The sequence below is a fragment of the Saccopteryx leptura genome, chromosome 1 (assembly GCF_036850995.1).
Source record: "Saccopteryx leptura isolate mSacLep1 chromosome 1, mSacLep1_pri_phased_curated, whole genome shotgun sequence".
Classification (NCBI taxonomy): domain Eukaryota; kingdom Metazoa; phylum Chordata; class Mammalia; order Chiroptera; family Emballonuridae; genus Saccopteryx; species Saccopteryx leptura.
The window spans coordinates 29,735,929-29,749,235 of NC_089503.1; the positions used below are offsets into that span (position 1 = coordinate 29,735,929).

At 49.4% G+C, this 13,307-nt stretch overlaps 1 protein-coding gene and 1 long non-coding RNA gene across 5 annotated transcripts in view; one reads left to right on the plus strand and one right to left on the minus strand.

Moving 5' to 3' along the window:
• LOC136391899 (uncharacterized) overlaps positions 1-11,106 on the minus strand; it is a 32,314-nt gene extending 21,208 nt beyond the window's left edge. The window contains exon 1 of the long non-coding RNA XR_010748897.1: positions 10,970-11,106. This is a non-coding gene — a long non-coding RNA (uncharacterized lncRNA). The remainder of the gene's footprint in view (positions 1-10,969) is intronic.
• Positions 11,068-13,307, plus strand: part of WT1 (WT1 transcription factor) — a 49,752-nt gene continuing 47,512 nt past the window's right edge. For 3 of the 4 annotated variants that reach the window (XM_066360541.1, XM_066360542.1, XM_066360539.1), the window contains exon 1: positions 11,299-12,115. In XM_066360541.1, the coding sequence (XP_066216638.1) occupies positions 11,674-12,115 (442 nt within the window). In that variant the 5' untranslated portion in view covers positions 11,299-11,673. Of the gene's footprint in view, positions 12,116-13,307 lie in introns of all 4 variants that reach the window. The other variant, XM_066360540.1, reaches the window with a different exon arrangement.

Below are 13,307 nucleotides of genomic sequence, written 5' to 3' on the forward strand. Positions count from 1 at the left end.
TCTTCCATTAGAGTGGCCTCATCCTTTCCAAAAGATAACATCTTGTTTCTCTGGCCTGAATTTCTTTCAAAACACAATTTGTGAAAACAATGTGTGAGAACGCATGACAATGGGAAGTGCTCAGTGGGAATGCTGCAATAAATATGTCAGGTATATAAACTAGCTGATGCTATTTATTTGGTCCTTTAAAGAAAAAGTATTGGGATCCAATAAATTACAATCATTTTTCAACCTCTCAGATTTCTCCAGTAACACATATATGTTGGCAGATCTGAGTGAATCGTGCTAATTTATTTGTGAATCATCAAAGGAAAGAATAAAATATATGTCTTCAGGCAACGGAGCGCAGTGCATACGGACTGGGAAACCAAATCAGGCAGCAGCAATATTTTCCTACACCAGAAGTAAACATGTCAACATGGTGAGAAGGGTTCCGTCCCACTTCTGGCTGAACTTTGAGGGGTGAGATGGCTAATGTCGAGGGACCCAGCTTTGTAGTCCTTTCTCACAAGCCATCCCATGATTCACGAAAAGGACAATCTGCAGTATGACACGGTGAACTAGGTCAGAATAATATTTCTTAATAGTGATTCCTACAATGTCCTATTAATTACAGAAGCGGTTCAGAATTTTCTGTGCCTTGATAGGTTGTATTTTTACGTATGCACACATTTTTTAAATTTAATGTGATATAAAACTGAGTTCCAAGGAATCTCTACTATGTAAGTGGTGAAAAATGATGCGGGGGAGAGGAGGCAAAATATGTGCCTGTCCGTCTATACCCCACAAGCCCGCATTCAAGGGACGGTCTTTGTGAACATAAAAGTTTATGTTGCCTTTTGATTTGTGTGGTTAAAAAGAAACACAAGCAGTATTTAAGGGCCTTGGAGCATCACATCAGAGCAGAAACTGCTTGCCCTAAATTTGCATGTCTTCTCTGCTTTTGTTCTCCTGCTCCACATGGATTCCCCCTTTTTTCTAGCCCGGTTAGTTCACACACAGTTCCCTTTGTGGACTGCATTCCCTGTCCCATGCCTCGCCTCGCCTCACCTGCCTGATTCTGTTCCCACCATTTTTTGAGCCTGGGGGAGATGCAGCCTCCAGCTCCACTGGGTGGGGTTGGGGAATCTGACTCAAAACCCTCTCTTCTATGAAGCATTTTTTTCTTTTTCCCCAGCTAGACATGAATTTTTTCTTCTACTGATAGTAAACCCCTAGAGCAGGGTTTCTCAACCTTAACACAGTTGACCTTTTTGGATAATTCCTTGTGTGGGGGGGACTGCCCTGTGCATTAAGAAAGTTTAGCAGCATTTCTGGTTGATGCTCACAGAAGCCAAGAGCATCCACCTTCCCACCCCTACGGAGTTGTGAGAATCACAAATGTCTCTAGGCATTTCTAGATGTACCTGGTGGGGATCACCTCGGTTAAGGACCAATGCCCTAGGGCTCTCCCCAAATCGAAGAATAGATTCTGGGGAACAGAGGTCAGGTTCTTAGCAGCGTTTTGGTGCCTGTTCAAAGTTATTTGATGATTAATAAATACATACAATGTTTTCAAAATTATCAGTTGGGAGTTTCTGAAAACCAACATATTGGGTTCATTTAAAATCAGGTTGGACCCCCAGAAAACTGTGGAAAGGGATATTATTATTGCCTCTTTCCTCTTAGAAAAAACTTGACACATTGTAATTTTAATATTATACCGTTAGGTTGGAATGAGAAACCCTCAGTCAAAGAACTGCTCCATCTCTGCATCTTTTGAAACATTATTTCTGAAGTCACTAACCATCATCCAATGATGTTTATAGAAAAACCAGTGAGATAGGTTCCTCTTAGTACTAAAAAACTTTGCCTCTTCTGAAAAACTGTTTTGTTTTCTTATATTGCATAATGAGAGATATGTAACTACTTTTTTTAAAGGTTTTATTTATTCATTTTAGGGAGGGGAGAGAAAGAGAAGAGGGGGGAGGAGCAGGAAGCATCAACTCCCATATGTGCCTTGACCAGGCAAGCACAGGGTTTTGAACCAGCAACCTCAGCATTCCATGTTGATGCTCTGTCCACTGCACCACCACAGGCCAGGCCTATAACTACTTTTATTTACCTTTTTTGACTTGGCCATCAGGCAGCTGAGAACTAAGTTTTCAACTTTATGTTCAGTTATCCTCATCCTTTCATTTCTAATAATAACTCAATCCTTTCCCCTTCTCACTGGCTGCACTTAACTCTTGTCTTCTACCTTTGCTATAATGCCTTTCTTAAATCTGTTGTTTTAATATAATAAAATTTTAAGTAAGTGGAGTCCTTATCATCTAACATAAAAAGTACCAGGACCCTGTTGGGAGTAAAAGAAGAGCAATTAATAATTAAGCTGGGACAACACATTAAACTGAGACTGCCTTGGACAAAATCAGAATGTGGTGTCACTCTAGAAATAAATAATAAACATAAGACAACAACAGTTATTCCATCCCCAGGTTGGGGATAATTAAAGATAAACATGTGCCCTAAATAGTGAATCAAAGTTATGTGTTTCTTATTTATCGTGTGTCACATCGGTTGATTAAAGTGTGATATATATTATCTCATGGGAAATTTTGTAACTAGGCTCTGTACTGTACAAAAAAAAAATCTTGGGATTTCTTAAATGTATTTAATTTCTACCCTAGGGGAGGGGGGACTCTTTAGATCTGGAACAGTGATCACAATAGAAGTTTCATTTGTTTGTGATTTATGGAGACTTGGAATAAATGCACTATTGACCAGTATCAGATTTCTAATGACTCTATCTTGTTTTTCCTAAGCAACTTCTCATAAACTTTTGTAATATCTTGAGCAGCTAGTTGATACTATGTTCAAGTCTGTTTACAAAGCTATTAATAAATGTTATGTGGCAACTCCAGGAAGAGAGTCAAACTGTTTTTTCTCTCCATTGGCTGAAAACAGTTTCCTGCTTATTTTGAAAAACATGGAATTACCAAAGTCCTTGATATATGCTGGCTATTTTGCAAAGAAAGTCAGTGGAAATAAGTGTATTCTAAAGGGCTCATAGTCAAAAAGGACACTCACTGTCAGAGACTGGATGGCAAAGATTATAATGTAAGCAAGTGGTACCAGTGAGTTTAAAAGAATATGGGAATTTGTTTTCGTGTATGTTCACATTCAAGTTCTTAGTGGCTGATCTGTGTTTTTGAAGTCAGTTAATATTCTCTAGACAGACAAATGGAACATTTAATAACTGCCATTTGTTGATTTCTGACTATATCCGGGCACTGTGTAGGCACTTTACATGTGTTGTGCTAATTTGTTCTCCAAATAGCTCACTGAGATGAAAGTATCATTAGCTCCATTTCAGTTAGGAAAATTAAAGCTCAGAGAAAATACTGAAGTCACCCAAAGTCACACTGAAAACAAGCAGCAGAGGAGACCTTAAAAAGCCCAGTCATCCGATCCCTACCTAAGCCCTGTTCTTCCTACTCTTCTGTAGTTCCAGAGTGAAAACACTATGAGTGTGCAACATAAGGCTCAGCTTTGGGCTCAGGAAGATGGCCAGAGAAGGATAGCAGTAACATAACAGTAACAGCAACACCTGGATAGTATACACTCTATGCCAAATACTGTCCCAAAAGTTTGCATGTATCTCCTTTAAGTCTCACAACAGCCCTAAGAGAAAGATACTATGTTCATTTTACAAATAGACACCTGAGAGCAAACAATAGACCCCAGTATTCCCAGTAGCGTCCCTTTCCATGGTTAGTCCCCATGTTACAGATGATCCATATGGTTCTCTGTACTATCTAGCCCTGGACAGTATTCAATCTCTGTATGCTTTATTTCACTTTTATTACCATCTTCATTTTATAGATAAGGGAACTGAAAAATTGACAGCTTATTTCCCCAAAACAACGATCACTGGCAGAGACGGGATTTGAGTGAGCCCAGGTGTTTTTATACCTAGCCCAGGGGTCTTTATTCTGGATCAGGCTGCAAACTTGAAACGTGACTGTGAGGAACAATCATAAACTTTTCAAACAGAAGTTAACCTATAGCCTTCTATACTAAAAGAATCTAAGCTTGATTTTGAAACAAAGGCACATGTTTCCAGTTTCAGGGCCTAGGTCTAGGACAAAATAATTCCCATTTACTTCAAGGTGGCAAGAATCTCGCTTAAGGTCAGACTCCTTGGCAAAGGGCTTCTCTTACTGCCCATCTTCCTGATCCTACAAGAACAAAGATGGCTATATTTTCTTAACTCACATCAATTATGGACACTAAGTCTAGAACTCGTCAATTTATTAGAAGCAAAAAAAAAAAAAAAAAAAAAAAGAAAGAAAGAAAAAAGCAAAAAGCTGACTCTATGTCAATATAGATAACAGCCATTTATCAAGTGCTTCCTCCAATGGGTTAAGTCATTGCATGCCTTACCTCAACTTCAGTGGGAGCTGTTGTTATTTTTATCTTGAAGACAAAGTTGAGTTTTTCAGAGTTTCAGTAACTTTTACAAGCACTCAGCTGGTGATGGTGATCTTAACCCCGCTCTATCTAAATGGCTGCCCTCCTGAGTCCATCAAGTCCAGCCACATCGTAAGCAGATGCCAGCCCAGGCATTCCAAATCCTTCAAACTGTTCTTGTGTATGCATAGTAGAGTGGGGATACTTAGCAAACTCATTGAAATGTGGCAATGTGGGCCCAGGCTGTGTGGCTAAGTAGATAAAGAGTCCATCCAGCACACCAGAAGTTGAAGGTTCGACTCCTGGTCAGGGCACATAGGAGAAGCAATCAATGTGCACACTACTAAAAATGGAACAACCAAGTAAAATGAATTGATGCTTCTCTCTCTCCCTCTCGTCTCTCTCCCTTCCTCAATGGGAATTTTTTTTTTTTTAATGTGACAGTGTGGAATGCGGACGGTCAAAAGTGAGGGCAATATGTTGTTTCTTTTCCCATCTCACCTTAAGTCATTCTCTGGTCTAGCAGATCTCCTTGTTCCTCTCGAGCAGTTATCACTATCTGAAAGTATCTGACTTGTTTGCTTGTAATTTGTCATTCCCACTGAAATGTGAGCCGTGAGAGCAGGGCAGAAGCCAGAACCTGCCCAGTTCTCGCTGCATTCCCAGACCCTGCCACAGTGCGTGGCTCATAGGACATGCCAGTGAATAGTCGCTGCATGCTGAATGCACGGACGGCACCTAAAGAATGAGGCTGCTCTGTTAAAAACAAAGGGGCAGGGCTATTCCCCTTCTGTGGTAGACTTGAGGGGAGGCGATTAAAAAAAAAAGCTTCAGAATCATCATTTCTAAGAGGCAGAGACTGCCTGATTTGCCAAGATTTACACAGAGCTGTGATTATGATCTTTTTGAGCCTTTTGCACCTTAAACTTTTTGTCTTGGTAAACTTCTGTTAGGAATTCTGGCAACTCTCCCTCCTCACTCCCCCACCCTCCTCCCCATCCACCCCTAGTGAATACACATCCTTCTGCGGACCAGCTGCATATCCGGGTTTGCAGACGAAGGCCCAGGTGGCTCTTCACTAATGGCTCATTCGTTATCTGTACGGAGAGAGAGCCGGTGCCTTTTCTGAGTAGACATTTTTTTTTTTTTTTAAGCTAAATTGACCTTTGGAAAAAAAAATGCATTCTACAGAAAACAGTGCCTTTTGCTCTCAATTCATCTCTTCTTTCATTATTCCTTCACCTCAGCTCAAATATATCCTGCATATCTCTCTTTTTAAAAGTTGTCTACTGAATACTGTATTCAAGAAGCAAAGTGCTGAGGCTCTTCTTTCTCTCATACTTTTTGAAGCACCACAGTGCTGCTCTAAAGAATATCTTCTGCCTGCCGGCTACTGCCCCCATATCCTAACTCCACATTTGGATATTCTCACAACATATATTCAGTTTGAAAGATAATACTGATACCTTGTTTTATATGAACCCTTATACACTAGGACCCTGCAGAGGCACTGACTTCATTGGAATACTTTATGGCTTAATACATCTGAATGATTTATATCTCATTTTGTCTAAGCATTTATGCTAATAAATTTAACAGATTCCCTGGTACTGCTGTACTGCAGGGTCCTTCATTTTCTTCAGGGGGTCAAAGTGAGAGGAAAATAAAGCAGCATGTGACTAAAGAAAGAAGAAATCGGCTCAACCAGTTTAAAACACAAATAAAATTACAACACAAATGAAATCTCTGATTACAAGGAAGCTGGAACAACAGTTGAAAAAATTCTTAGATCCAGATAGATTTCTGTAGTTAAGCTGTTTCTCCAAGGCAGAATCACAAAAGTGACAATATTTAGCAAGCTAATTCATTGAGGAAAATTTTGACCCTATATAATTAAATCCAACGCTGAGGAGAAACTGACAACTATTAAACTGAGTGCAGTTGGGAGTGGGAAAGGGGATAAGATAAAAAACCAGTCTATAAAATATGTTCCATTATCTTTTATAGATTAAAAACACAAAAGAAATAGTTAGATAGACTTTTTAAGATGTAAAGGTTTTAAGATTGTGTGGGGATTTTTTTTACAGGTGCAGAATAAGCTGGGTGTTCACCCCCTCCCACCACTTGGTTTTTTTCTTTTTCCCATTTTTTCCCCTGTTGTTTGCAAAGTTGAATCTGGGGTCAAGAGTTCTAATTGTAACCTCAGACTGGAATTCCAGATGGTGCGCTCAGGACTGGAAGCAACTCTCAGTTCATCAATTTCATGGGCCTACGTATCTGCTCTGGCCACCGCCCGGCCTCCATCCCCACTGTGGCATTAATGCAGAACAAATTGAGACATATCCTCTATATAATTAGTTCCAGAATTTAAAAAGATTTACGGTATAAGAATAGAGGCAGCGCTGCTGAATCTTGTCATTGGGGACTCTCTCGGAGCTCGGGGACCATCTCGCTCTGGCGTCAGAACAGACGGGTAACGCGGCGAGCTGGGGTGAGGGGGGTATTTGGCACTGCGCGCCCGGGAGTGCCTGTCTGTCCGGGCCCCCCAAACCCGGTCAGAAAACTGAGTTTTAAATGTCGATGGGGGAATTGATCAAAAGATCGAGTTAATTTTCAAATTGTCAGAGGGAGCCGGGTGGAGAGCTGGGGGTGGGCTCTTTTCAATGTAAAGAAGTGCAATTTCTACCACCAGCACGAGGCTGGAAGCAGCCTGGAAGCTTGCCAGGCGGTCCGGGGTGGGCCGGTTCCGAAGAGTTGCAGTCGGCGGGGCGGAGAGGACCAGCAGTCAGGCGGCTGTAGCTTCGCGTGGAGCTCGGGGCGCCGGCCCCTGCGTTCCTCCCGGCGCGGGCGGGCGATCCCAGCCCCTGACAGAGCGCAGCTCTTCGCCGTGTTTATTCAGTGGTCGGCAGCCGCGGGGTGACGCCCGGAGCGCAGCCGGGGAGTACGCGCTGGTCCCCGAGGCCGTGGCTGCAGGACCCGGCTCAGGGCTCGGTCTTCTGCAGTTGACAGCGCCAGGGTCAAAGTGGAGGGTTCCTAGGTCCTCACCGCCCCCTCCCACTCAGTCGCGATTTTTTGATCTTGCAATAATTAAGCACCTTGCAGGCCAGGGTGCGCTTTAGCAGTTGTCCAAAGCCAGCGTGAGTTTCCAGCGTCTCTCCCCCTCCTTCCTCTTTAAATTCCCCATACCATCAGCTCTAGAGAGGCAGAGGGGTCGTGGTGGGTACTCCGAGCTGGATGTCGAGAGATCTGGGTTTCAGCTCGGCTTTGCCACTAACTTGCTACGTCTCCTTGAACAATAAGAGTTACAAAAATTGTAAGGTTTATTGTGTGCTTAGTGTAACACCCTCCTGGTGTCTACTCCTCACGACCCCAGGAGGTAGGCGCTGGCATCGCATTATCCCGTTTGACCAATTAGGAAACCGAGGCTCAGAGAGGCTATGGAAATTGTGTAGGGTTACACAGCTGTTGACTACCTGGTAGAGATGACATTCCATCCTCTGGCTACCAATCCCTTGCTCTTATCCACTGTGCTCTACACCTGCCTTCCCTCCTTCTGTCTGGGCCTCGGTTTCCTTTTTTATAGAACGAGGAATTGAATTTCCATATTTGCCAATCGGTGGTGCAAAGAAGATACTCTGCACCACAGGTCTCAGCGCGCTGACGGGGTGGGAAGGTGGGTGAGAGAAAGGAGCGAGCAGGTCTCCGCAATCCTCACATCGCGGGGGCCCTGGGCATGCCTGGACTCCACAGGTAGTGCAGCAGGGTGCCCACCTGCCGGGCTGGCGGAGGGTGGACCTTCCTCCAGGCCGACGGTCTGTCCCTTTGCCCAGCTCAGGACGACGAGGCTGCCTGGGTAACCGCAGAGCTCCCGCAGACAGCGTTGCCCAGGGGTGGGAGAAGTGGGGAACGTGGGCGCCTAGCAAACGCAATAGTCTGAGGGTTCCCCAGCGTTGGCCCTGGAGCGCCGGGCTCCCGGGCATGGGGGTTGGGGCGGCATTCAGGGACTTCCTCTCTGGTGAGGCCCTGCGACGCCGGCCCTGCAACACTTCCCCCGCCTCACCGTTTAGGACTACCAGGTCGGGGCCAGGGGGCACCCCACGTTGAAATGGGGATCATTGGCCTGACCTGTGGTGGCGCAGTGGATAAAGCGTCGATCTGGAAATGCTGAGGTCGCTGGTTTGAAACCCTGGGCTTGCCTGGTCAAGGCACATATGGGAGTTGATGCTTCCAGCTCCTCCCCCATTCTCTCTCTCTCTCTCTCTCTCTCCCTCTCTAAAAATGAATAAATAAAATAAAATAAAATAAAAAAGAAATGGGGATCACATCAATCGGCTCAACTCTCATTTCTTCTCACTCCATCCCACCCCATCCCTGGGCAAAAATTATTATTTCATTGTAAAGGCAGCAAGTTTAGCACCTTGGCCTTATGTGATTCAAAAACACAAAAGCTCACATTCAAACTATCCTCTTCCAAATTACCCCCCTCCCCAAATGCAAACGAGATGAAAGGAGAAACAATATTGCTCTTTTCGTTTGGAAATTGAAATCCCTGGCTAAAGGGCTGGCTTTCCTTCCTAGCGCTCGAGTCTTAGGAAAAAACGACTACGAAGTAGAAATAAAAGTGGGGGCTGGTGAGAAAGCGGTCTCGGGCGATCTAGGGGCAACTTGGTCTCAGAAGTTATGTCTCGCTGGGCCTTTCTCCACCAAAAAGACCCAACCCACATGCCCTCTGCCCAGCCCTCGAGTCCCGCTGCAGGCTGAGAGATGAGGAGTTGGGGCCTAAAGAGTGAAGGGGAAGAAGGAGCTGGCTTCTAGAGCCTTTTCATCACTTAAAAGAGCTTCTGAGCGGAGCCGGACCTGTGGTGGCACAGAGGATAAGGCGTCGACCTGGAACGCTGAGGTCGCTGGTTTGAGACCCCAGGCTTGCCTGGTCAAGGCACATATGGGAGTTGATGCTTCCTGCTCCTCCTCCCTTCCCTTCTCTCTCTCTTTCCTTCTCTTCTGTCTCTCTAAAAATGAATAAATAAAAATTAAAAAAAAAAAAGCTTCTGAGTGGAGACGACGCTAATACAGGCTCTCCGGTAGCGCAGAGAGGTGTCCACAACCGCGATGGTGGCAGGGGTGACAGGGGGAGGAGCAGAGCGGGAAGCGCTCGTTCCGTCCTTCGCCCGTACTCGCTCCTGCGCCTCCAGGACCAGCGACCCCAACAGGAGGGAACTGCGCTTAGCGCGTGGGTCCTGCGTCCGCAAACGCTTCGGGTCTGCAGCCACAACCCACGGCTCCTTCGTTCACTCAGTGCAAAATAACTAAAACCGAAGCGTCAGAAATGGAAAGTAAGTCAAGGCTTTTAAAACGCTCGGTTTTCTCGTAAAACTCCAACTACCCTGACTGTTGCTTCCCTGGGCTTGGCCGGAAAGCTGCGGACCCCATCCCCGACCAGCCCGGTGTAGGAGGCCTGGCTGCAGCCCGCAGCTTCCTGCCCCGAGCTACCGGTCGTCCCAGGCGGCGCCGTCGCCGCTGCCTCCTGACTGTCCTGGGCGTTTCCACGCGTTCCTGAAACGCCCTCCAACCAGCGTTCCCGGCTCCTCTCTTCGCCTAGCGTCAGTTCTCCGGGGCTGACTTGTTTGGAAACAAAGCAACAACAACAAAACCTCAAACACCTGCTCTGAGGCGAGGGCTCCCAAATTGTGAGTAGGTGTAGGGAGGAGTCTGATTGGGTGATGCCAGGCTCTAGGAGCGCCCCAGGGTGCGAACACTGCCTCGGGCCGTGGGCTTCTTCTACCTGGTCCGCCTAAGTGACCTGCGCCTTTCGCCCAGTCACTGAGAATCGGAGTGGTACTCGCGACAGTGGAAGGAAGCAGAGCTCGATGGGAGCGGCTTCAGGAACCCACCTTCCCTTGGGCTTCGTCCCCAAACCCTGCCCATTCCCCAGCCCAACGCTCAAATTGGGCGCCAGGACTCTCCCGCAAGAGTGTATATATATATAATATATGTGTGTGTATATATACATATGCAGGCTCTGGGCGTTCCCCCGAGACTTTTCTTCCAAACTAGCCGTTGTTTTCCCGGCTTCGCCGTAGAATATATATATATTCCTTACTGGAAAAGGAGATTAAATGCCGCTGACACCGACTTTAGGGAAACGGCAACCTCACCAAGTAACCAATTGCCAGACGATCGAAATATGTCCCGTTTATCACAACTGAAGTAACCCCTCCTGGTCACCCACGTTTGCCTTGAGTCTGACCTCCGGAACGCACAAGGGGCCACTCCCCTCCCCAGTGACCCCGAATTATGGCCACCACTCCAGCCCGACGGCTCTAAGAGCGACAGCTAGATTTGTGTCCGCCGAGCTAGGGAATCCGCCTCTTCGGAGTCCGGATGAGTTCTCTGCGCTTTCCAGAAGTTCCCGCCCTCGTGGAGCCCCCTGCCCCTCCCTCCAACCCGCCCTCTTAGATGAACAACCCTATCCCTGTCCCCATCACACACAGCTGCTGAGGGGACACTCATTGCTCACCTGGAGAGAGTCGCCAAAGCCCCGAGGCTCCAACGCTTGAGAAGGCCCCGAAGGGGAGGTGTGTGTGTGGGGAGTTGTGTCCCACAGGTCAGGTGGGAGCGCGTGGCGGGTAGAAGAAGAGGGTGTCGCGGAGACGGACGCTCCCCAGGCCCGCCCCCACCCTCCCCGCCAGGGCGCCGGTGAGGAGCCGCGCGCGCTGCCGGGACCCACTGGGCTGCGGTGCGAACGCAGCGGCCGAGACTCCTGGCTCCTCCTCCTCCCACGCCGCCGGCCCCTCTTATTTGAGCTTGGAGATGCTGGGGGCAGCCGGGCAGCTCGGGTAAGGAGTTCAAGGCAGCGCCCACAGCCGGGGCTTCTCCGAAACCCGGCCGCCGGTCCCCTCTCCACTTCCCGTCCGCCCGCCCTCCGGCTCACTCGTCACCCACCCACCCGGAGCCGGGACCGCAGCCCAGGACCCGGGGCCCCGCCGCCTCCTCACCGCGACCCTGGACTTCCTCCTGCCTCCGGAGCCGGCTCCCACGTGTGTCCTGGAGCCGGCGTCTTCGCACGCGCTCCGCTCGGGACCCGGGTGCCTCCAGCAGACCGAGCAGCCGGAGCTCCGGAGCCCAGGTGGCATCTGGGCCAAGCTAGGCGTGGCGGAGTCGAGCTTTGAGCGTCTGCAAGACCGGAGGAGCCGTGGGGCGCCCGGGGCTGAGCTGCAGCAAATGGGCTCCGACTTGCGGGACCTGAACGCGCTGCTCCCGGCGGTGCCCTCGCTGGGCGGCGGCGGCGGCTGCGCTCTGCCCGTGAGCGGCGCGGCGCAGTGGGCGCCGGTGCTGGACTTCGCGGCCCCGAGCGCCTCGGCGTACGGTTCGTTGGGCGGTCCCGCCCCGCCGCCGGCTCCGCCGCCGCCGCCGCCACCGCCGCCTCACTCCTTCATCAAACAGGAGCCGAGCTGGGGCGGCGCCGAAGCGCACGAGGAGCAGTGCCTGAGCGCCTTCACTGTCCACTTCTCCGGCCAGTTCACCGGCACAGCTGGAGCCTGTCGCTACGGCCCCTTCGGTCCTCCTCCGCCCAGCCAGGCGTCCTCGGGCCAGGCCAGGATGTTCCCCAACGCGCCCTACCTGCCCAGCTGCCTCGAAAGCCAGCCCGCTATTCGCAACCAGGGTAAGCAGGCCGGGGCACCCCCTGCGCGCGGGGCGGTGGCCGGGACGCTGTCGCCGTGCGTGGGGCTCCCCTGCCCACCCCTGGCCCTGGCTCCAGCTCTCACCGGTTGCCTCCCCATAGACTGTGCGGGTCGCGGAAGCGGCAGCCGGGGGAGCGGAGGCCCGGGAGAGGGAGTGCACGGCGGCCTGAGCTCCTGACATCCTGGGAAACCGGGCTGTTCGCATGAGCCGGGAGGGCATCTGGGCCCCTCCGAGCCCTGGAGATTCCGAGATCGCGAGCGCCCTGGAGAGTGGGAAAGGGGAAACGACGCGGTGTCCGGCTGTGCCTCGGAAGAGGTGGTGTCGCTCAGGGCACCACTAAACTATCACCTGGCATTGGACTTTTTAGACATTTAGACTGTGGATTCTGAGTGGGCCCAGCACAGGTTGGGCAGCCCGTGCTGCCTCCACGGCGCCAGCATGGCCAGGAACTGCTTTAGCTCTTAACATGGTGGTGGCACACGTTAGACGCGCGATAGGTATCCTGGAGCACAGGAAGGAGCAAATGAAGGGGTAGCAACTAATCACTGGCTTTCCTGGGACTGGGTGCGCCTCCTAAGTATGGCTCCCGCGTGTGGTGGTGTGGAAGCGGATCTCTGCCTGGTTCCCGCTCAGGTGGCGGCCAGGGGGCTCCAGGGCTTGAAGAGAGCTCCGTTTGTCCAGTTCAAGCTACGCGGACTTAGGTCCTACTGTGGGCAACGAAGTGAGGCCTCAGTTTCAGGCGCCCCCTCATCAACGCGGGGATCGGCTGGGAAAGATTTTTGCACGACTTGGGGGTAGAACAAGGTCAGGTTCATTTGCCGTTTTCAGTCATTGTAAAATGAAGGATACAGCCGGTAGTTTTCTCATCTAGCACTGGTACCCCCACACATCTTTCTCAGAGACCAGTACAGAACCAATTGGGCCGGGCCCCAGTAATTTGGTTTCTAAGTTTATTTTAATTGGTTTTCGCCAAATTAAACCAATTCAGATTGATTCGGTATTTTAGGAAATACAGTACTTTACAAACTCAGTGGAGGATGCTTTTCCCTGGTGCACAATTTCTCGCGGGGCCTAGGGACTGGGAAGTTTCTGGAATGCGTGGGGTGGTAGAACCAGGGTGTGTACTATTTGCAAGAGGTGCTGGAGTTCCCAAGGCGTGGAAGAGGGCTCAG